Source organism: Enhydra lutris, unplaced genomic scaffold (assembly GCF_002288905.1).
Source record: "Enhydra lutris kenyoni isolate GAN:26980312 unplaced genomic scaffold, ASM228890v2 scaffoldscaffold19, whole genome shotgun sequence".
Taxonomy (NCBI): Eukaryota; Metazoa; Chordata; class Mammalia; order Carnivora; family Mustelidae; genus Enhydra; species Enhydra lutris.
In genome coordinates, this window is record NW_019154103.1 from 5,557,025 (window position 1) to 5,580,128 (window position 23,104).

Here is a 23,104-nt window from a genome sequence, read left to right on the forward strand (position 1 = left end):
ATAATTCCTTCTGTTTATGTGTATTCTCCATATTTGTGTAGCTATTATTGGTGGAAACTGTATACTCAGGTTCATCTGATACCATTTCTTATGAACTGTCTTTGCCACATAATAAAAGAACTAGGCTTGATTAAGTGCTTGCTGAGCTTGTCTTTAATGTTATTTCTATTGTGCTATGTATGGTTTTCATGACAACTCTTTGACCCTTCACTTCATTTATTGCTAACTGCCATACTCTGTAACTCAGACAGCATCAGGTGCCCAGTGAATATTTCTTGAATGAATGACTCCGCCCACAGATACGCTAAAAGCTTTATTTTCATAGCCCCTCACATGTCATAAGGTTTTTCTAGCACAGCAAGGTGAAAGGCAGCACAGGGGCATTAGTTTGTATAAATTGCTTTATGTCTGGTTTCATGATTTTCTATAGTCAAAATAGGTACACAAGAAAACCATTTTTGTTAATGTGCCTGGTGGGAATGATCAGTGGGCTCAGTTGTATATGATGTACTTATGTGGATGTATGGATATTCATTGGTACTTAAGTTTTCTTGCCATATTTACTGTAAAACATTGTGCTTTGTTTCCTTTTCCATACTTATTAGAATGCTGCTCCCTACTTTTGTCTAGTGGAAAGGCCTTTCTTGTAGGAATTGGGTCAGGCTCCAATGTTGCTAGTATTACTTGGGTCACAGTGGGAAGGCATCTTATTTCGGGGTCTTGATATCTTGATATCAGAAGTTTTGTTTATTCAGGGGCGCCTGGGTAACTGAGTCAGTTGAGCATCTAACTTTTGTTTTTGGCTTGGGTTGTGATCTTGGGTTTTTGGGACCAAGCCGATTGTCAGTCTCACACTCAGTGGGGAGTCAGCCTGGGATTCTCTCTCTCTCTCTCTCTTCCCCTCAGCTCCTCCCCTGGTGCATGTGCTCTTGCCCTCTTGCATGCACAGGTGCACTCTCTCAAATCATAAATAGATCTTTTTCTAAAAATAGTTTGTTTTGTTAGAAGGTAAACGTTGAGCTGAGTAAAATTTCAAGGTAAAAGTTTTCATTGGCATTCGATTGTCTCCTTTGAGTGCTTAACCTACTTTCTAGGCTTCCTTCTTGCCAGGGAAGCAGTGTCCTCAGGCATAAAAAAAGGTACCCTAACTGTGGCACCTACTTGCTCCATTGTCCAGAAATAGTACTCCTTTCACTCTGGATTCTTGTTCCCTTAGTTCTGTGGCCATCACCTGAAGTAGGTACCAGGAGAAAAATCAGTCTGGAAATTACAGATAATATAGGGACAAGATTTGGTGCAGCATAGCCTTCCCACATCTCTGCATGTCTTTCACTGAGGATTTTGCATCACTGTTAAAGTTTAAATAAACCTCAGAGGATAGTTTTGCTTTTCCAGGTTTCCCTGATTTGTATCTTATCCCTTTCTCCTTATCTTATCCTGTAAAAGTTCTCTCTCCTGAAGTCCTTACAAGCCTTTACTTGCCCTGATGCCCACTGCTGTCCTATTGTTTGTTTTCTCAGAGGTTGGGATTCATCAGATCCTTAGTCTGCACTTCTGCCTTTGATGAGGTTTTGTCCTTTTTGAACCTCACCATGGCAGATTCACCTCTGGACTCCCTTGTTTTGAATAGAACTCAGTAAACCAGAAAGTTGGGGGTGAGGTCACTTCTGGTAAGGAAACACCCGGTCCTTTCTCAGTTTGGTATTTGATATTGGCCGACAATGTAAAGGTATGTCAGCAGGGGGCTCCCAACTTTTTTCCTTACCCAAAGTATTAGACAAGAGAGTCAGACTTAAGAGTGTGCAAGGGGAAGCCTTATTACAGTGTTAGGAACATGGCACATACATGGTTCTTTCCAGCTGGAGAGAGCTAAAGATAGTGAAGGTGGTACTAACAGCCCAGGTTTCTGTCCAAAGATTGTCACTGGAACTGATCTCACAAGAAGGTTTTTAGACCAATTCATACTGAGGTTTTATCTTAACTAATTATAGTTCCCTAGGGAATAAAGCTTCTAACATTACATATTTCACTTGTTTGTATGCTGTGCTCACAGAAAGTTTGGTGCTGATAACAGAGGATTATAGATTCTGGAATTATAGTCTCCACAGCTGGGTAAGAGACCCATGACAGTATGCAAAGGGATGTTTATAATTTAAAGTGAGACTGGGAGTCTGAGGAAAGAAATCACATGTAGATTCCTATTTTATGACTTAGGACAAAAATAGCAGGATTTCATTTTGTCAGCTTTCTCTATAAGCCACTATAATGAAACCCTTTTGTGGTTTGTTCTATATTTATTGTTCGTCAATCATAAAATACTTCCTAATGCAATAGGATCTCTGGCTTACAAATTCATTAAATATTTATAATATTTTTATAACATTTATTAAATAACATTGTATTTAATTAACCAGATTATTTTTAAATGTATACCATTGGACATTTAGATCATAGACCAATTGTTGCTTTGCAGGGATTTTTTTTAATTAATTTATTTTTTAAAAATAAACATATAATGTATTTTTATCCCCAGGGATACAGGTCTGTGAATCACCAGGTTCACACATTTCACAGCACTCTTCATAGCACATACCCTCCCCAATGTCCATATCCCCACCACCCTCTCCCGTCCCCCCTCCCCCCAGCAACCCTCAGTCTGTTTTTTGAGATTGAGTCTTTTATGGTTTGTCTCCCTCCCAATCCCACCTTCTTTCACTTTTTCTTTTCCTACCCCCAACCCCCCCACATTGCATCGCCACTTCTTCATATCAGGGAGATCATATGATAGTTGTCTTTCTCCGATTGACTTATTTTGCTCTGCATAATACCCTCTAGTTCCATCCATGTTGTTGCAAATGGCAAGATTTCATTTCTTTTGATGGTTGCATAGTATTCCATTGTGTATATATACCACATCTTCTTTATCCATTCATCTGTTGATGGACATCTAGGTTCTTTCCATGCTTTGCAGGGATTTTTAAAAAGATTTTGTTTATTTGAGATAGAAAGAGCGCATATGCATGCTTACAACTTTGGGGGAGAGAGAGAAGCAGATTCCCTGCTGAGTAGAGAGCCTGACTTGGGGCTCACTCTTAGGACCCCAAGCCACCCAGGCACCCCATGTTGCTTTGCAGTTTAAAAGGAACTTTAAATTTTGTGCTTAAAAAAAATACTCTGTTCTTCGGTAAGACTGTGTTGGGTATCTAGAATGTAAAGGAAAGACTGGACTCTTTTTTTTTTTTTTTTTTTTTAATTATTTGCAAGAGAGAGCACGAGTGGGGAGGAGAGGATTAAAGCAGGCTCCTCGCTAAGCAAGGAGCCCAATTGCAGGGCTTGATCCCAGGACTGAAGGGAGCAGCTTAACCAACTGAACCACCCAGGTGCCCCATGAAAGGCTGGACTCTTGTTTAAAATGTACTCTATGTGCTAACATGTTTCACCAACCTCACCAGACTGAAAGGATTATTTTGCAGCAATAAGAATATCTTTGCTGCCACAGCTGTCCTAAGAGTACCAGCCAAGTATCTCCTCAGTATTCTGGAAGCCCTAGATGACCCCTCACATGAGGTCACAAAACATTTCTCTCATTTTCTCTGTTCCTCCTCTACCCCTTTGGTGGTCACTTACTAGGGTTCCATTTGAGGCCAGGGCCTCCTCACCAATGCTGCTAGTTCACCCAAGGCACACTGGTACCTGTGCCAGTGGTATCCTGGAGTTTCTAAGCATGAACCTTTCAATTGCCAAAGTGGTAGAACTATATTCTTAGAAGAAATGTTCTGGGAGGAATGCTTTACTCTCTCACATGCTTGTACTTCACAGAATCCCGAAAAGCCATTCTGTCAGCTCCTTCTTACTGCCACCTTTCTCCATAGGGCCAGGTAGGAATCCATGGAAATAATGGGGTTAGGGACTAGTATCTGAAGTATACTTTGCTGAGAGCAATTTCCTTCTAATGCCTGGCAAAGTCTCTTCCTCCCTTCTCTTCAGGACCAAAACCCAATCAACCAACCAAGCAAACCTCATGTAAGACCAACCACCACTTCATAAGACATGCTTAGAAATCTGAGTTGGATATAGGATCCTGAGTGCATTTACTTAAAGATATTAATAGTTACCATTATTAGTAGATTGCAGGGATTTCTAGAAAATCAATTTTGTCATATTGTTTTCCTCACACCCACTCACCTTGCTCCCCACTCACCAGATTCCAGAGCCTAGTCAGGTTGTAACCATGGAGCACAACATAGTTCCAATGTGTAGGGAAACCAGACTTTTATCCTGTGGTTGTAACTATGCCAGTATGGCTTAATCTTATTCATTCATACATAATCTCATTCATATTTGGAAGAGAAAACTGAATATCCTAGCACATCCACTTTTGAAAGGACACTTTTAATATTTATATCATAATAATTAGAATAATAGATTCTAAACATGAGCTGTAATACAAATTAATTTACTATATTTGCCTAGTTATTTCCAAAACTGTATTATGTTTTGATTATTAACTATCTTTCTATCTTTTAAAAAAATCTTAGTTCTTGCCTTCAAGTTTTTTTCTTGGAACAGTTGATTCATGGATTTATGCCGTATTATTAGTATTCATTTCTAATCATAGCTTGATTTTTTTTTTTCTTGTCCCCACCAGCTAGAAATATTTTTATTTTATTTTCACACAGATGCAGAGTTTGCAGGGTGGTACAGAAGCCATAGCACGATTGGATCAGTTAGAAGCTGATTATTATGATCTGCAACTTCAGTTGTATGAAGTACAGTTTGAAATCCTGAAGTGTGAAGAGTTATTATTGACAGCCCAACTAGAAAGCATCAAAAGACTTATATCGGGTATGGTATGCATTCAACCACATAAATCAAAAAAAAAAAAAAAAAGAATAGAGGAAAAAAAAATACATATACATATATATATATGTCAGCTATGGTCCTTGAAACTGTTGAGACTAAAAAAATCCTAACATAAAACCTTTTAGAGGAGCTTCTAAACTCAAGTCGTTAGCTATACTTGGCAATGCAGTTACGTTATTACTATGCAAAATGCTCACTTTTGTTAGGTTGTTTTAGCCAGAAAAATTTTGAGTTCTGGGGATGATACTTAATATTTATTGAGCATCTAACTGCATGTCAGACACTGCTAAGCACTTCCTGCACACTGCACACACACACACACACCCTAGAAGGTAATATTTCCCAATAATCACTATTCTACAAAGAAGCTGAAGAGGTCATGACTTCAAGCCCTGTGCTGGGTATAGAGCTTACTAAAAGAAAAGAAAAAAAAATGTACTAGGATCAAACTTAGTCTTAATGAACAACAACAACAACAACAAAAGGATTGCCTGAGGTTACAGAGCCAATAAGTGGATTAGAACATTGTTCTTTCTGGCTCAGTATCGGATGCTCTTAGCCACTACCCCTTGTTGCTGTTTTGTTATAGAAAAGAGAGATGAAGTGGTTTACTATGACACTTACGAAAGCATGGAGGCCATGCTGGAGAAGGAAGAGATGGCAGCGTCTATGCACTTACAGAGAGAAGAGCTACAGAAACTTCAGCAGAAAGCACGCCAGCTGGAAGCAAGACGTGGACGGGTTTCAGCCAAGAAAGCCTACCTCAGAAATAAGAAGGTATATAATAGGTATTTATTGAATAGACAGCCTTAATTGTAAATCTTGCTTTTAGGCATTACTTAATCCTTGACCCATATCTGATAATTCTAACCTGGTTTGTCACTAATAGTTGCATGTTTTAAAACTAAGTGAGAGTTACCTCTTCGCAACACTCAGGCCATTATATATTAACATTTTGTCGTTTTCCGAGAGCAGCCCTGTTAATCACATTAGAACAGCCAGTGATGATGTCCTGTTTACCTGCGGCACCCTGAACATGACTCTGCTGAATGGCATGACTGTAGGATCCCATATAATGCAATTCCTGGCTCATTATTTAAGGAGGCCAGTGCTGTTCTTTAGTGAAATCTTGGTTCTGACCTCAGTCTTGAAGGAATTACATATATTAATCTAAATCTGAGGTAGGGAAGGTTACCCCCAAGAACCTGCAGCCTCATCTCTGCTGCAACCCATCATATCACATGGAGTCAGGGGCTCTCCATGGTCTTGTCCCTCCCATCCTTATCCCCATCCCTCCAAGGCTGCCACCTGGGGTGGTAGGTCTGCAGGGGGAAGAAGTAATGACAAGAGATGGCTGGAAAGAGAGGAAACTAGAAACACTACATCCTAAAAAGAAAGATAATGAGATCAACTGTATGATACAAAAGATAAAAACACACCTCTCCATGTAACATTGTTGTAATCCTTTTCTCTGTGTCAGCATGCCCACAGTCACAGGGTGCTCGGTTTATCCAATATCCTCAATAGAATTCCATACCCAAGAGTAGTTCTGACTGTATGTAAATCATGTCCTGCCTCTCCTCTTGAAAAAACAAAGACTGGGTGTCTGGCTAGGTCATGAGGACTTGAAGTCTATGTTTTGTGATTGTGCTTTTTAAGAAGAAGAATAGAAACAACATTATTCTTTATGCTTTTTTATCTTCTTTAATGATACACCTAGTCAAACGAGAGAATAATCTTTTGCCTAAGTCAAGAAAGCTCCAGAAATCAAAAGCATTCTCATACTTGGTGACAAACCCAGAGCTGAGCTGAGAGGAAGTTGTCCATCTCCACTTACTTTGACTATTCATATATTTCACTGCGCAATGTTAGTATTTCTTATAAGGTGCTATTTCAGATCCTGCTGGAGTTACTGGGTAGTGTGTATACAACATCCCACCTTTCTAAATCTGAAAAATAAGGGACTTGGGGCCTATATTCTCATTTTGTAATCAAGGGAACTAAGGCTCCTGGTAGTTAAATAAATTACCCAGGGAAAAGCAGCTAGTTATGGTACAAAGATTCTGTCTTAGGTCTGTGTGATTTCAAAGCCTGAGTCATTGTATCACTGTAGCATGTTACTTATATAAAACTACCTTTGTTATTCCTCTGGAGACTGCCCTGAAGAATTTAATTTCAGGATCTCTACTGTTAGGCAGTAGAGTCAACCCAGTGTTAGTGGAAAAGACAGTACAGTTGCTTTACAATGTAGTTTACTGGCTTAAAAGGCCATATCACTTTATCTGGTTAGAAGAGTGAACTTTTGGTATAGTTTTGAGAGTGTTGGAAACCAATGGCCATCTTTTTACCTGGAGGTCTTCTCTAGGAATACTGAGGGAAAATGAAGACATAGCATGGTATCATTAAATGTTGTCAGATGGTAGTGCATTATTTTGTAAAGAGGCTCATATTTCCTATTTTACTCTTACATTTTTATTTTCATGTGATTAGAATAAGCATTCCTATATTTTCTTTGTCATTCTGACTTTTTATCTTTAAGGTCTTTTCACTCAATCTCTGACCATAAGATACAGACTTCATAATACTATTTAAACACTCCAGGCAAAAATCATGTTCTTTAACCCATCAGAGTTTAGAATACAGACTTTCAGCCAAGAGTTGTATGTACTTTCAGCCAAGAGTCTGTAAACTCAGACTAGTTTAAAGAGTATAATAAGACTTAGAATCTTTAGAGAAGTTAGTAGTTTTTTCAGTTCCTGCTGATTTGGTTTCTGCTGCTTCAGTACTCCAGATGAGAAAAGACATGGCCTACTTGATGCTTTGCCATGTAGGCGCATGTTAAGATTAAAAATTAAACCCAATAAAATAAACTCTGGTGTGGTGTTCCAAGTCTTCCAGGTTTCACTTATATTAAAACATATTTTATGTATTTATAGGAAATTTGTATTGCAAAACATAATGAAAAGTTCCAACAGCGCCTTCGGAGTGAAGATGAATATAGAACCCATCACACAGTACAACTAGTAAGTTTGAACTTGTGGAGATTTAGAAGAAAACTTTGATATTTACATGTCTCAAAGTGAATAAGATTTATAGAGAATAAGAAAATGTGAGTAACTAGATGTTAGCATTAATTCCATATATATGTATATAGGAATGTATGTAGTTTAATATGTATGCATATACATACATATATTATTACCTAGAACAGTTTTAGATAAATTAAGTACACGATGTAGACAGTTCCCATATACTTCCATACATGCAGAGCTTCTCCTTCAAGCCAAAGAGCGTAGTACCTTTGTTACATTCAGTGAATCAACACTGATACATCGTTACCACCCAAAGTACATAGTGTTAAGTTCATTCTTGGTGCTGTGTGTTCTGTTGGTTTTGACAAATACATAGTGGCATGAATCCACCATTATAATGTCATATAGAACATTTTCACCACCCTGAGAATGTCCTGTGTTCTATGTATTCATCCCCACCTCTCTTACATCCCTGGCAATCATTGATCTTTACTCTCTCCACAGTTTTGCCTTTTCTAGAATGTCTAATTGGACTCATACAATATGTAGCCTTTTCAGATTGACATAATTTAGTAATATGCATTTAAGATTCCTCCAGTTATCTTCTTTCTTTCTTTTTCTCCATGCATTTTCATGGCTTGATAATTTATTTCTTTTTAAAAAGTGCTGGATATACCACAGTTTATTTTCTGATTTACCTAACGAGACATGTTGGTTGCTCCCAAGTTTTGGCACTTATGAATAAAGATGCTGTAAACATTCATACAGGTTTTTGTGTGCACATAAATTTTCATATCTTGGGTAAATACCAAGGAGCACAATTGCTGGATCATAAGGTAAGAGCTGACTTAATTTTGTATGATACTGTGAAATTGTTTACCAGAGTGGCTGTAGCATTTTGCATTGCTACAAGCAATGAATAAGAGTTTCTATTGCTCCACATTACTACCAGCATTGGTATTTTAGCCATTCTAATTAGGAATGTGGTGGTATCTGATGAGTGTTTAGTTTGCAGTTCCCTGGTGGTGTATGATAATGAGCATCCTTTCATAATGCTTTCTTGTCATCTTTATACCTTCTTTGCTGAGGTTATGTACAGGTCTTTTGCTGGTTTTTTAATTGGGTTGTTTGTTTTCTTTTTATAGAGTTTTAAGAATTCTTTATTCTGGAGAACAGTCCTTTTATTAGATAGGGTTTTTGCAAATATCTTCAAATTTGCGGCTTGTCTTTTCATTCTCTTGTCAGCATCTCTTGCAGAACAGAATATTTTTAATATCAATGTTACTGAAGTCCAGCTTATCACTTCTTTCTTTCATAATTATACTTTTGGTGCTGTTTCTAAAAAGTCATCTTCAAACCCAAGGTCATCTATATTTTCTCCTGTGTTATATTTTGGGAGCTTTATAGTTTATTTTACATTTAAGTTTGTGATCTGTGTTAATGTATCTGAAGGGTATAGGGTCTGTAGCTAAACTTCTTTTTAAATGTGAATGTCTAGTTGTTCCAACACCATTTCTTTAAGGAAAAAAAAAAACCTGTCATTTCTCCTTTGGATTGTCTTGGCTCTTTTGTTAAAGATCAGTTGATTAAATATACTTGGGTCTATTTTGTACTCTGTGTTCTATTATTTTTATCTAGGTCTTTTGCCTCTCCAAAGCTAGTCTGTAACCACAAAGTATGCAAATGAGATTTTGACTAGGATTACATCATGTTTATAGGTTAAATTTTGGAGTAATGGGCACCTTGATATTGTGTTTTCCTATATATAAACAGGGAATTAGCTCTCCATTTACTTAGATCCTTTTTATTTAATCTATTAATTTTATAGTTGGCCTCATATAGATCTTACACATATTTTATTAGATTTGTGCCTAAATCTTTCTTTTTTGGGGTGGTAATGTAAATAGTTTTTAATATTAAACTTGATGTGTTCATTGCTGGTACATTAGAAAGCATTTGACTTTTATATGTCAACCTTGCAGCCAAGCTATAATCCATTCATTAGTTCCAGTTTTCTTTTTCTGTTGGTTCTTTCAGGTTTTCTACAGGAACAGTCTTTTCATCTGCAGATGAAGACAGGTTTATTTCTTATATCCCAATCTATACACATTTTACTTATTACTCCTCTTTTTCCATTAGTTACAACTTCCAGTATGATGCGAACTGAGAAGGAATGGTGAGAGGGGACATTCTGTCTTTTCCTGATCTTAACAAGAAAGCTTCTAGTTTCTTAGCCATTAACTACCATGCTTAGCTATAAGATTTGGGTAGATGTTCCTTATGAAGTTGAGGAACTTACTCTCTGTTTATCATGTACTGAGCTCATTATGTCACTTTTTTAAAAATTGCATTAGAGGGGCGCCTGGGTGGCTCAGTGGGTTAAAGCCTCTGCCTTCAGCTCAGGTCATGATCCCAGGGTCCTGGGATCGAGCCCCGCATCGGGCACTCTGTTCAGCAGAGAGCCTGCTTCCCTTCCTCTCTCTCTGCCTGCCTCTCTGCCTACTTGTGATCTCTGTCTGTCAAATAAATAAATAAAATCTTTAAAAAAAAATAAAATTAAAAAAAAATAAAAATTGCATTAGAAATCTACTCCCAGCATTGCTATACCTCATCATGTCTGCATTGTATTATGCTCTCAGTCTTTTCAGACATATGTGTCTTAGATTACTCAACCACTGATTCTAAATTTCATTAAATAGTAGAAATGCTGACAGGACCATGTTACTATATATGCTCATGTAATTTTTGTCACCCTAAAGGCCAGATGGCTTAAATTTGTCTGCATTAATCCCTTAAGCTCCTTTTGGCATATGTTAAAGTTGCCCCTTACTCTTGATTTTAAACATGTAAAAGTAGCCAAACTAAACTGTAAGATTCATCATTCTCCATGAAACTAGAAATAGCAAAATTAATTCTTGCATTTTTATTTTGCATTGTGCTTTTCATAGATCAGAAGCTGCCTTGTAAAGGGTAGATAATGGGCCAGCGGAACAGGCAAATAAAATTCCTCTTGTCAGGGGCGCATGGATGGCACAATTCTTCAGCATCTGCATCGGGCTCCCTGCTCAGTGGGGATCCTGCTTCTCCCTCTCCCCCTGCTTGTGTTTCCTCTCTCGCTCTTTCTCTGTCAAATGAATAAAATCGTTTAAAAAAAAAAAAAAAGAATTCCTTCTATCAGCATCTGCACCTGTGCTCTCAGATTGCTGTTGAGATCCTTGCTTAGACATTGTTACTTATTTTATGAAGATTTTGGCTTGGTGAAATGCCACTACTTCGGTAGATATAGTAACTAATTTTTTTTTTTAAGATTTTTGTTTATTTGACAGCACAGTCAAGGGGAGCTGGGAGAAGCAGGTTCACCACAGAGCAGGAAGCCCAGTGCTCCTGGCAGACACAGTTGACAGAGCCACTCAGGTGCCCCTAATTATTTTTTTAGAATGAGTATTAAATCCTTTCTTCAAGAGTTTCTTAGGGCAAAGAAGAGTAAAAATGAGGAAACTGATACTTGAGGGGATCTCAAAATAGATGTCATCTGCCTTATAATTTCTGCCTAATATGAGCTTTGGGTGGAATGCTAAATGTGGGAGAATGAGCCCACTAGCCATCTCCTTATCTTTAACATGCATAACTATAGTAAATGGCAAGTTGGCTTACATTAAAATAAATCATTGTTTTTCAAAGTTGGTTTTAAGCCACCTTTATTTAAACCCCTCGGGGTGGTTTAAAATGCACATTCCTAGATGTTAACTTTAGTGTCTCAAAAATTTCTTCTGGAAATCCTTGCAAATTAAATATTTAAGACTAAGGAAGTTTATTTAAAGATTTTATTTATTTATTTGAGGGAGAGAGAGTGAGAGAGAACATAAGAGGGGAGAAAGTCAGAGAAGCAGACTCCCCATGGAGCTGGGAGCCTGATGAGGGACTCCATCCCTGGACTCGGGATCATGACCTGAGCTGAAGGCAGTTGCTTAACCATCTGAACCACCCAGGTGCCCTGGAAGTTTATTTTAATATTTGATAGTAAACTCTCTGAAACAGAATAGAAAGTGTAAAAAAAAAGTGTAAAGCTACTTACTCTTTTTTAAAGCTGAGAGACAGATTGAGTAAGAGAAGGAAATGGTGGGGAAACAAGTCAGTTTTCCCATTAAAAAGTGCATTCTTGTTTTATTAACCACACTCTCTTAATTGATGGGTTTCACTTCAAGAAAGTACATGCAGAATAATTTAAGCTGTAGTTTATGGAAACTGATCAGAAGTTTTAAGATTATTTTGGTTACGGTGTTTTTTTAAAAACCATTTCTTGGCAGTTTTTTTTTAATTGAGATGTAACATTGTATAAATTTAAGATGTAGCATATTGAGTTGATAACGTTCCTTTTGCAGTATGATTGCCATTGCTGACATCTCTATGGCATCACATAATTACAGTCCCTTGTTGTGTTGAACAGTTAAGGTGTAGTCTCTTAGCTAGTTTGGTGTTCATAATAGGTTTTTTTTTTTTCTAACGTAGGATATTTTAAAATTGGAGTGTAGTTACGTTAGTTTTGGGTGTACAACATACTGATATGACAGTTCCATATATCATGCTGTCCTTTCCACAAGTACAGTTACCCCTGTCACCACACAGCACTGTCACAGTACCACTGACTATATTCCCTGTGCTGTACCTTTTATCCCCATGAGTTAGTCATTCTGTAACTGGAAGCCGGTACCTTCCATTGCCCTCCATGCCCTCTTCCCACCTGCCCACCTCCCTCCCCTCTGGAAACCACAAGTTTGTTCTTTGTTGCTGATGGCTCTGTTTCTGCCTTTTTTGTTTGCTCGTTCATTTTGTTTTTTAAATGCCACATATAAGTGAAGTCATACAGTATTTGTCTGACTTACTTCATTTAGCAAAATAACCCCTAGGTCCATCCATGTTGTTACAGATGGCAAGATAATCATTCTTTTTATGGCTGAGTAATATTCCATTGTACATATCCATCTTCATCTACTCCTCTTTCGATGGACACTTTGGTCACTTACATATTTTGGCTATTGTGAATAATGCTGTAACAAACATGGGGGTGCATATATCTTTTTTAATTACTGTTACCATAGTCTTTGGATAAATACCCATAAGTGGAATTACTGTATCATAGGAGATCTATATATATATTTTTTTTTTAATTTTTTATTCATTATATGAGAGAGAGAGAGAGAGCACAAGCAGGCAGAGAAGCAGGCAGGGGGAGAGGGAGAAGCAGGCTTCCTGCTGAATAGGGAGCCCAACATGGGGCTCGATCCCAGGACCTGGAGATCACAACCTGAGCCAAAGGCTGATGCTTAACCATCTGAGTCACCCTGGCGCCTCAGGATATTTATATTTTTAGTTTTTTTTGAGGAACCTCCATACTGTTGTCTACAGTGGCTGCACCACTTTACCCTCCCACCAACAGTGCACAAGGCTTCCTTTTGTCCATATCCTCGCCAACACTTGTTATTTCTTGTCTTTTTCGTTCTAGCCATTCTGACAGGTGTAAGGTGATATGTCATTGTAGTTTTGATTTGCATTTCCCCAATGAGTAGTGATGTTGAGTGTTTTTTCATGAGTCCTTTGGCCATTTGCATATCTTTGGAAAAAACCCCATTTTTTAGCAGATTATTATTATTATTTAAAAACAGATTATTATTATTATTATTATTATTATTATTATTTTCTTTGGTATTGAGTTGTATAAGTTCTTTATATGTTTTGGATTTTAACTTCTTACCGGACATATCATTTGCAGGTATCTTCCATTCAGTAGGTTGCCTTTTCCTTCTATTTATGGTTTCCTTCACTGTGCCAAAGTTTTTTATATTGGTATAGACCCAGTATTTGATTTTTGCTTTTGTTTCCTTTGCCTGAGGAGACCTATCTAAAAAAAAGTTGCTAAGGCTGTTGTCCAAGAGCTGCCTGTGCTCTCTTCTGGGAGTTTTCCTCTTTTTTACCACCTCTACCTCCAGCAGGGTCCGTTTCTCCCCTGGTACTTGACAATTAAACCTCTGGGTCTATTTAACATGCCTCTTCTTTGTCACCACCACTTACACATCCATGCTGCTTTTCTAGGGCTTAATACAGGGCCTGGCTGACAGATAATTGACAAGTGTCTGATGGAAGAATGGAATTTCTTTATCTTCAGCTGCTTTCCCCCTAGCATATTACTCTCTTAGATGGTATTTTAACATGCTATCCTTCTTTATTTTCTAATCTTAAAAAGTTTCCTTGTCTTAATATTTTCTAATTTTGTCTTATCTATAAGCAAGGTGGTTTTTCCTGAATAATTGAGTATATTGATATGTGTATAAATTTTGATTTTTTTTTTAAGATTTTATTCATTTATTTGACATTGATCACAAGTAGTCAGAGAGGCAGGCGGGGTGGGGGGGAAGCAGGCTCCCTGCTGAGCAGAGAGCCCAATGCGAGGCTCGATCCCAGGACCCTGGGATCACGACCTGAGCCGAAGGCAGAGGCCTTAACCCACTGAGCCATCCAGGCGCCCCTAGATTTTGATTTTAAAAAGCATATTCTAAACTCCTTTTTTTTACTGCTACTTTAAAAATTCTTATTATAAGCAATTTTAAAATTAGTGGCTTGCAAAGATGCTTCTCAACCATTCTTACACATTTTTAAAAACCTTACTGTGTTTATAAAAAGACATGTGATTTTATGAAAGATTAAAGCAATAGAGAAAAAAATTATGAAGAAAAAACCACTAAAATAGATTATCACAACTCCGCTTCCTGAGTTTATTTTGTTTCATCTTAGAGTTAGATTTCATTGAGGTGCCATCTCAGGAAGGTTTCATGGTTACCATATATTCTGTGTTCTGGCATGTTTTGGGGGTGCTTGTCCATTTCCTAAGAGACAATTTTTCTAGGTCATACTGTCATATTTTCTCTCTATTAAAATTGTATAGAGACTGTTAACACTTTCTTGTAGCTTTGAATGTTGCAGTGTGAGGCCTGAGGTCTCCCCTCCTTCCACCCATCCTCCATGAGACTTGATTTTTCTGCTCAGATACTCATAAGTATTATGAGTTCTTGTTAGTTTTGGAAGTCTAGTAACTTTACCAGGTGATGATTGTAGGTCAGGGTTTCCTGAAACCCTTTCACTTTCAGCCTGAAGATTCAAGTCACCCTTTGGATTTCAGTGTAATCATCCAAGACAAATGAAGCAGAAACCGTCAGTAGAAATGGTTCAGGGAAAAGCTGGTGGTGGGAAAGAAAAGACGTAATAGAGTAAGGGAATAATTGAAGGTTGATTTTGAAAAGGACAAATGGAAGAAAGACAAGTTAGTGACACACTGGAGACCACTGTCCTCTTCACATGGAATTAACTGATCTTATAAGAGGTATCTCCAAGTTTTTAAAACAAAGCAGGAAATAAAGTCATAGCCTATTTGCAAAGCTTAAAATGCCTTTTCATTTAATACTTGTTCTGTAAAATCAGATTTAATTAGATAACCTTTAGGTGATTCAGCAACATAAGGAATTTTTTTTTTTTATTTCAGTATCGTTAACAACAGTATTCTGTTTGTTTCAGGTGTACAATGTGATCATTTAACAATTCTTTACATTACTCAGTACATATCATGATAAGTGTATTATTGATTCCCATCACTTCTTTTACCCGTTCCTCCCACCCACATCCCCTCTGGCAACAATCTGTTTGTTCTCTATAGTTATGAATCTGTTCCTTGGTTTGTCTCTCTCTTTTTTCCTTTGCTCATTTGTTTCTTAATTTCCACATGTGAGTGAAATCATACGGTATTTGTCTTTCTCTGGCTTATTTAACTTAGCATTATACTCCCTAGATCCATCCATGTTGTTGCACATGGCAAGTTTTCATTATTTTTATGGCTGAGCAATATTCTGTTTTATATATGCCAAAGCTTCTTTATTCATTTCTCCATAGATGGGCACTTGGGCTGCTTCCATAATTTGGCTATGGGAGATAAATAATGCTGCAATAAACATAGGGGTGCATATATATTTCCCAGTTAGTATTTCCATATTCTTTAGGTAAACACCTAGTAGTGAAATTACTGGATCATAAGATAATTCTATTTTTAATTTTTTGAGGAGTCTCCATATACCAAACATACAAATGGTTTTCCACAGTTACTACCAGTTAGCATTAACATAGGGAAACTTCTAAATTTCTCTGCAGATAACTCCCAACTTCAAGGTGTGATATTAAACCAAATCATTCATATATAATTCAAGAAATACTTTTTTTCTAACTGCTGGTTATATTGGTATCTAAGTTATTGGCCAGGTGGTTGCTGATTTTATTTATTTTTATTTTTAAGGTAACTATTTGATTTTGCAGAATAGAGCAGCTACAAGTATTTTATACTTAAATTGTCTAAGCCAGAAACTCAAAATGGAACATTTTTTGGTCTAGAGAAGATTTGATATTATTTTTCAGAGCAAACATCTTTAATTGTGGGTAAATGCAAAAAAGGAAATGGTATTGTTTTGTCAGCATATCACTGTGAATTTTAAAACTATGATTTCTGTTAAAAATTGGTAGTTTCATTCCATGAAACACTTTGTTTAATGAATCATTCTTTGGGTTACCCATTTTACTTTTTTTACTCATTGAGAAGTATTCCCCCCCCCCCCAGTTAATAATAAAAATGAACAGGACATGTCATAATGAAATTACTGTTCATTTTTTTATCAGAAGAGAGAAAAATTACATGATGAAGAAGAAAGAAAAAGTGCTTGGGTTAGCCAGGAGAGACAGAGAACACTGGATAGACTTCGAACTTTTAAACAGGTAATAAAAGTATGATCAATTGGTTGTTTTTCATTTTTTTTAAACAGCTACATATACACTCCTATTGGAAGATTATGAGAAAAAACTTAGTTTTTCCTTTATAATTTAGAAAATATAATTATTGGGGGATGGGTTAATGGGGTGATGGACACTAAGGAGGACACTTGTTGTTATGAGCACTGAGTATTATATGCAACTGATGAATCACAATTCTACACTAAAAATGATAATACACTATTTGTTAACAAACTTGAATTTGAACAAAACCAAAAAAAGACAATTACTTGAGGGGTTCCTGGGTGGCTCGGTTGGTTAAGTGTCTGACTCTTGATTTTCTCTCAGATCATGACTTCAGGATTGAGACATCAAGCCCCACTTCCATCTCTGCGCTTGGCAGAGTGTACTCCAGATTCTCCGCCCCCTCTCTTCTCTCAAGTAAACAAAATAACAAATAAAATATTAAAATATTTTTTTAAAATTAATGTGTGATTACAGGACTACCTTTCTCCCATTCATTTGTGTAGGTATTAAAGATTTATCATTTGAGAGGGAGAATGAGTGGGGGCAAGGGCAGAAGGAGAAGGAGAGAGAGTCTTAAGCAGTGAGCGTGGAGCCTGACACAGGGCTCGATTTCACAACCCTGAGATCATGACCTGAACTGAAACCAAGAGTCGGTCATGTAAGTGACTGTGCCACCCAAGCACCCCATACCTTTCTTCCATTTGTGTACAGCATTAATAACCTCGTGGTGTTGGCCTGTCATTTCAGTAGTATAAAAGGATCATCACAGCCTTTGGCAAACCTGGATTTTTGTTGTTGTTTTATAAAATTAATTAGTTCACAACTGACTATCCATTTCAGGCATCAACTTGTTATTAATAGCACATACAGTAACCTATGGTAACAATCTATGGAAATGACCCTGGCAGAATTAGTGGATCAGCTTACATGAGAAATGGTTTGGCAGTTCTCTTGCCAGGCTAACCCAGGACCCTGGATGCCAGTACACAGCAGCCAAACATTTCCTTGGAGCTGTGTTGAAGCTGAATGGTTCTAGTTATGTAAGTGCTCAGGAGTCTAACTTCCTATCTGTGCTGACAAGGATAAACCTTGTGTTAGGTAAATGTTGTTCACCAAATCCATTAATGCTAGGTTTTACTACAGTAAAAGATAGAATAAAAGTTCTGTATGTTAGTACTTAAAATTGTATTCCCTCTTCTTCCATCATAAAAATGTACATACTGTTTTGAGAATTTTTTGAATACCAGGAAATGTTTAAAAAATGAAAAATTAACATTTTGAACTGTTAGCTTGTGAAAATACATGTAAGAAGCTAATAGTTTCATAGCTTTCTATATACCAATATCATTGATGTTTCGTTGTGGTTTTTTTTTTTGGTTTTTTTAGATTTTTATTTATTTATTTATTTGACAGAAATCACAAGTAGGCAGAGAGGCAGGCAGAGAGAGAGAGGAGGAAGCAGGCTCCCTGCCGAGCAGAGAGCCCGATGCGGGGCTCGATCCCAGGACTCTGGGATCATGACCTGAGCCGAAGGCAGAGGCTTTAACCCACTGAGCCACCCAGGCGCCCCGATGTTTCATATTTTTATCTTGCTATTTTGCCATTTAAATTACTAATTTCAGTCATTAAAAATCTTCAAATCCTCTAATAATTCTGAACAGTTGGCTTCTTAAGTGGGAAAGAGGGGATAGGGCCTTGATAAAGGAGTTGATAAGCAAATAGAGCTCAATGATAATTGTCGAAAGGTATTATGCTTTGGTATTCTAGTCTTCTGTTTAACTTTTTAAAAGCACTTTCCCTGAAAAATCACAAAAGCTCCAAAATAACATCTTGCATCAGAAGGAGAAAATAGCCATTTGTTCATAAATTGTTTTACTGTAATTTGACCAGTTATAATAACTTCTGATTTTTTTAGAGGTACCCTGGCCAAGTCATACTTAAATCAACCAGATTGCGACTGGCTCATGCCAGAAGAAGAAGCACAGCCAGTCCTGTGCCCTGTGAGGACCAGTGTGACCCTCTGCCAGGAGCGCTCCAGCCAGAAGAGAACAGTGAAAAGGTGGAGGAAGGAAGAGGGAAGCTTGGGTCATCACAGAAAACAGAAGCCCAAAGCCTCTCACAACTTGAAGATACTTCATTAGCACAACTTGAAGCCACTTCATTACCTCTCAGTGGTGTTACCTCTGAACTGCCGTCCACTGTATCTCTTCCAGTTTTGAATAATATTGACCTCGAACCAGGTTCTATTACCACAGCTCCACTCCCCCCACCTCTTCCCCCAACACCACCTCCCCCACCCCCGCCTCCCCCTCCCCCCCCACCACCCCCTCTGCCTGTTGCTAAGGACAGCTCCCTAGAGATACTGGAGAAAGGTCTGCCTAGAACAGAGGGGAATGAGAAGAGGATCCCAAAGTCTGCGAGTGCACCCTCAGCACATCTCTTTGACAGCAGCCAGCTGGTCAATGCCAGGAAGAAGCTGAAAAAGACTGCTGAAGGTTTACAGAGGAGAAGAGGTAAGTTAAACAGACATGTTCATATTCATGTGTTGAATAAGTTAAGACATAATCAAAGGACATTATATTTCATAGCACCCTACAGAGCTTAAAACATTTTATTTTTGGACATTATTCGATAGTAAAGAGGTTTGCAGAGTCCCAGCTTGGCACAAAATCTCCCAGTCCGCATCAGCAAATGTGTACAGACACAGAAATGTGTACCTTCTTGAGCTCTTAGGGATGTTCTAAAACCTATGTATTTTGAAGTGATACTTGGTCTATCTGGTAATACATAGTAAGTGGCTCCTTCTGTGTTAAAAAGAAAATCTGATTTTAAACCTAGGAAATAACGAGTAAGGTATTCACACCAGAAAATGTAAGCTAGCTGGGCAGGACTGTCCCACTAGAATGACACTGGCAGGGCCATGTAACATTTGGTCACATATTTATTGAGGGCCTTGGTATACTCTTTGTATAAAAAAGCAAGGAAGAATGGGGAATAGCATACATAATTTATTGCATGCCATATATGCCTTAATAAAACTTATAATCCTGGTCCGTCGCTTTCATTAGGAGAACATTATATAAAATAATTTGTATATTAAATTTTAATCTGAGAGATCATACATTAACATATTTTTACCGTAACTGGAGTAGAATTTTATATGTAAAACAGCTAAATGGAAAAAACAGAAGTCACTGTAGTCAGGGCACCTGGTTGGCTCAGTCAGTAAAGCTTGTAACTCTTGATCCTCAGGGGCATGAGTTCGAGCCCCACATGGGGGATAGAGTTTATTTAATAATAATAATTTAAAAATCTCTTGAAAAAAATTAAAAAATCACCATAGTGAATCAAAACTTAGTTCTTTAAAATTACATTTGTAACTCAGTTGCTGTCTGAATTTAGATTGAGCTGTTGAATTATGGAAATCCTTTGGGAGTCTCACCCATTATATTCCCAAAGACCACCTTCCAGCTCCCAATCTGCTTGCTTCTCTTACATGGGAAATCATAGAGATAATAACTTGGAATTGGAATCTGGGTGTTGTGGCTTTGTTTGTTTAAACAAGCATAATTGGGATCCCATCTGTTTCTGGGAAACCTTTAGTCCACACTTCATGGTCTTTGTTGTTTTCAGTGTCCTTGGCTAGCACAGTCCTAAAGTCTAGAGGTTTCTAGTTGGACTGTCATTATGATCCTAACTGTAATTATTCTCTTTCATTTGTAAAGTGAGCTCACCCATGGATGAGGTGCTAGCTTCCTTGAAGCGTGGTAGTTTTCATCTCAAAAAGGTTGAACAGCGAACTCTGCCTCCTTTTCCTGATGAAGACGATAGTAATAATATCTTGGCACAAATCAGGAAAGGGGTAAAATTGAAGAAGGTACAGAAGGAAGTGCTGAGAGAATCCTTCACACTTCTGCCTGACACAGACCCTCTAACACGGAGCATCCATGAAGCTCTTAGAAGAATCAAAGAAGCGTCCCCTGAGTCAGAGGATGAAGAGGAAGCTTTGCCTTGCACAGATTGGGAAAATTAACAGGTAAATGGTCTTATTTTCTTTTTGTAGCATTCAGTAATACAGCTTTTATATTAAATGGTGAGGTCTGTTCTATTTTATTCATGAGGTTTATTATTATACAGCTCAGTTATAGCATGGACCATAGATTTATGAACTTCAGGTTTTGTTTAGTTTCTGGGAATTTTGAAAATGCTTTTCAAAGATACTGTTACATAAATGTTGTGTTTATATCCTGCTTGTTAAAAATTTCTACAATAGGGGTGCCTGGGTGGCTTACTCAGTTAAGTGTCTGCCTTTGGCCCAGTTCATGATCCCAGGACATTTTTGGTGGCGGGGAGGGTGGAAGGGGGGAGGGTCCTCTGCTCAGAGGGAAGCCTGCTTCTCCCTCTGTTCTTTACCCTGCTTGTGCTCTCTTGTTCATTCACACACTCTCTCAAATAAATAAAATCTTTAAAAAAATAAATTAAAATTTCTACAGTATAGCTATAGCCCAAATAAAGAGGACAGTCTTATTCCAGTAAAGTGACAGTCTTATTTCTTGTTTTAAAAAAAAAAAAACAGAGAAGGCAGGTGGGACGCCTGGGTGGCTCAGTTGGTTGGGCGGCTGCCTTCGGCTCAGGTCATGATCCCAGCGTCCTGGGATTGAATCCCACATCGGGCTCCTTGCTCGGCAGGGAGCCTGCTTCTCCGTCTGCCTCTGCCTGCCATTCTGTCCGCCTGTGCTCGCTGTCTCACGCACTCTCTCTCTCTCTCTCTCTGACAAATAAATAAATAAAATCTTTAAAAAAAAAACAAAAACAAAAACAGAGAAGGCAGGATGCCTGGGTGGCTCAGTCGGTTATGCATCTGCCTTCGCCTCAGGTCATGATCCCAGCGTCCTGGGATTGAGCCCTGCATCAGGCTCCCTGCTCAGCGGGGCGCCTGCTTCTCCCTGTGCCTGCCGCTCTCCAGCCTGTGCTTTCTTTCTTTCTCTGACAAATAAATAAAAAACATCTTTAAAATGAATGAATGAATACATACATACATACATACATACATAAAAGGCCTTTTCTGACTAAAGTATTTCAGGTACAAACTTATGTATATTGAATTTTGATGTCTTCTTAGCTGCCTACAAAGGAATTTTCTAAGATCAGTTTAGAAAAATTATTGCACTGTCTGATTATTTAGCTTTCTAAGCTTATAAAATGAAGATTTATCATTTTAAGACCTATCCTAGTTACTGCATGATGGAGATAAAAGTGCAGCTAATACAGTAAATACCTAATAAGTGTATGCATGTCTTATTGAGTACCCCTGTGGGTACTGGTAACACATTTGGGGTTCTCCTAAAGTAATAGAGTTTTTACTTGAACACATTTTAGTAAGCTAATTATATAGTTCTGTGGCACAAATTATGCTAAATATAGAGTTAGTAAAGATAGAACCTAACAGGAGTCTTAACTGAAATGTAACTTCCGCAAACTGTAATGCAAATATGCACATATATTCTTTTAACTATCTTATGCTCTCTTGACTAACTGTGTTTCTGTGGGCTTTACAACATTCACCATGGCGGGGGGGGTTCATAGTCCTGGAAAGGAAGTAGGTGAAGGAATAATAAACTTGTTATTGAAGTGATTCTGAAATATGCCTGATCATAAGAACTACCTGGGAGTTTATTAAAAATGCAGATTCTTGGCTTTCACTCCCATGGACTCTGACTGAATAGATCTGATGTACATGCAGATATACATCTGGATTTTGAAGACTTAATACAAAAAAAGGTAAATTATGTCATTAATTTTTTTATATTACTAACATATTGAAAGATACTGTTTGGGATATGTCAAATAAAATACTACCAAAAGCAATTTTACCTGCTCCTTCTGGGCATGGTTCCATCAGGAAAATGTAGATGTTCTTCTGCTATGCTCCCATCCCTACCTCTCCCCATCAGTGTCTGCACTGATCAGTAGGTTTAACAAAAAAGGTCATGAAAAATCGCATTCCCCTCAATAAGTGGTTGTATATTACCTTTTTTAGTGTGCTCCAGCCAGCATTCAGTAGTAGCACCACTATCCTGCCTTGGGTATTGGGCTGTTAGTATTCCTCTATCCTCTATTTATAGAGGCCCTAAGTATCACTGTGTAGGACCCAGTGTTTTTGGATCCCACATTAATTTCAGACCATTTGTGCTTAGACCTGTGTACACTGCTTTGTAGAAGTCACACATCTACTCAATGTGTGACTATGTCTAGGAATTCAGGGTGTCTAACTGGGTATTTGTAGATTTTCTACCACTTCACAGTGCTACCTATCCCCTTGTCTCTTGCTTGGAGCTTCTCAGTGAGCTGCTCCTATGCCTAAAACTACCATAATAGGC

General features: G+C 37.9%; 1 protein-coding gene across 1 annotated transcript in view; it reads left to right on the forward strand.

The window, feature by feature from the left end:
• Positions 1-23,104, forward strand: part of LOC111148362 (junction mediating and regulatory protein, p53 cofactor) — a 111,338-nt gene that overhangs the window by 80,476 nt on the left and 7,758 nt on the right. Inside the window, exons 5-10 of the mRNA XM_022504860.1 lie at positions 4,680-4,845; positions 5,453-5,640; positions 7,800-7,886; positions 16,608-16,703; positions 18,640-19,237; positions 20,450-20,760. Coding sequence (XP_022360568.1) covers positions 4,680-4,845; positions 5,453-5,640; positions 7,800-7,886; positions 16,608-16,703; positions 18,640-19,237; positions 20,450-20,757 — 1,443 coding nt within the window. The 3' untranslated portion in view covers positions 20,758-20,760. The remainder of the gene's footprint in view (positions 1-4,679; positions 4,846-5,452; positions 5,641-7,799; positions 7,887-16,607; positions 16,704-18,639; positions 19,238-20,449; positions 20,761-23,104) is intronic.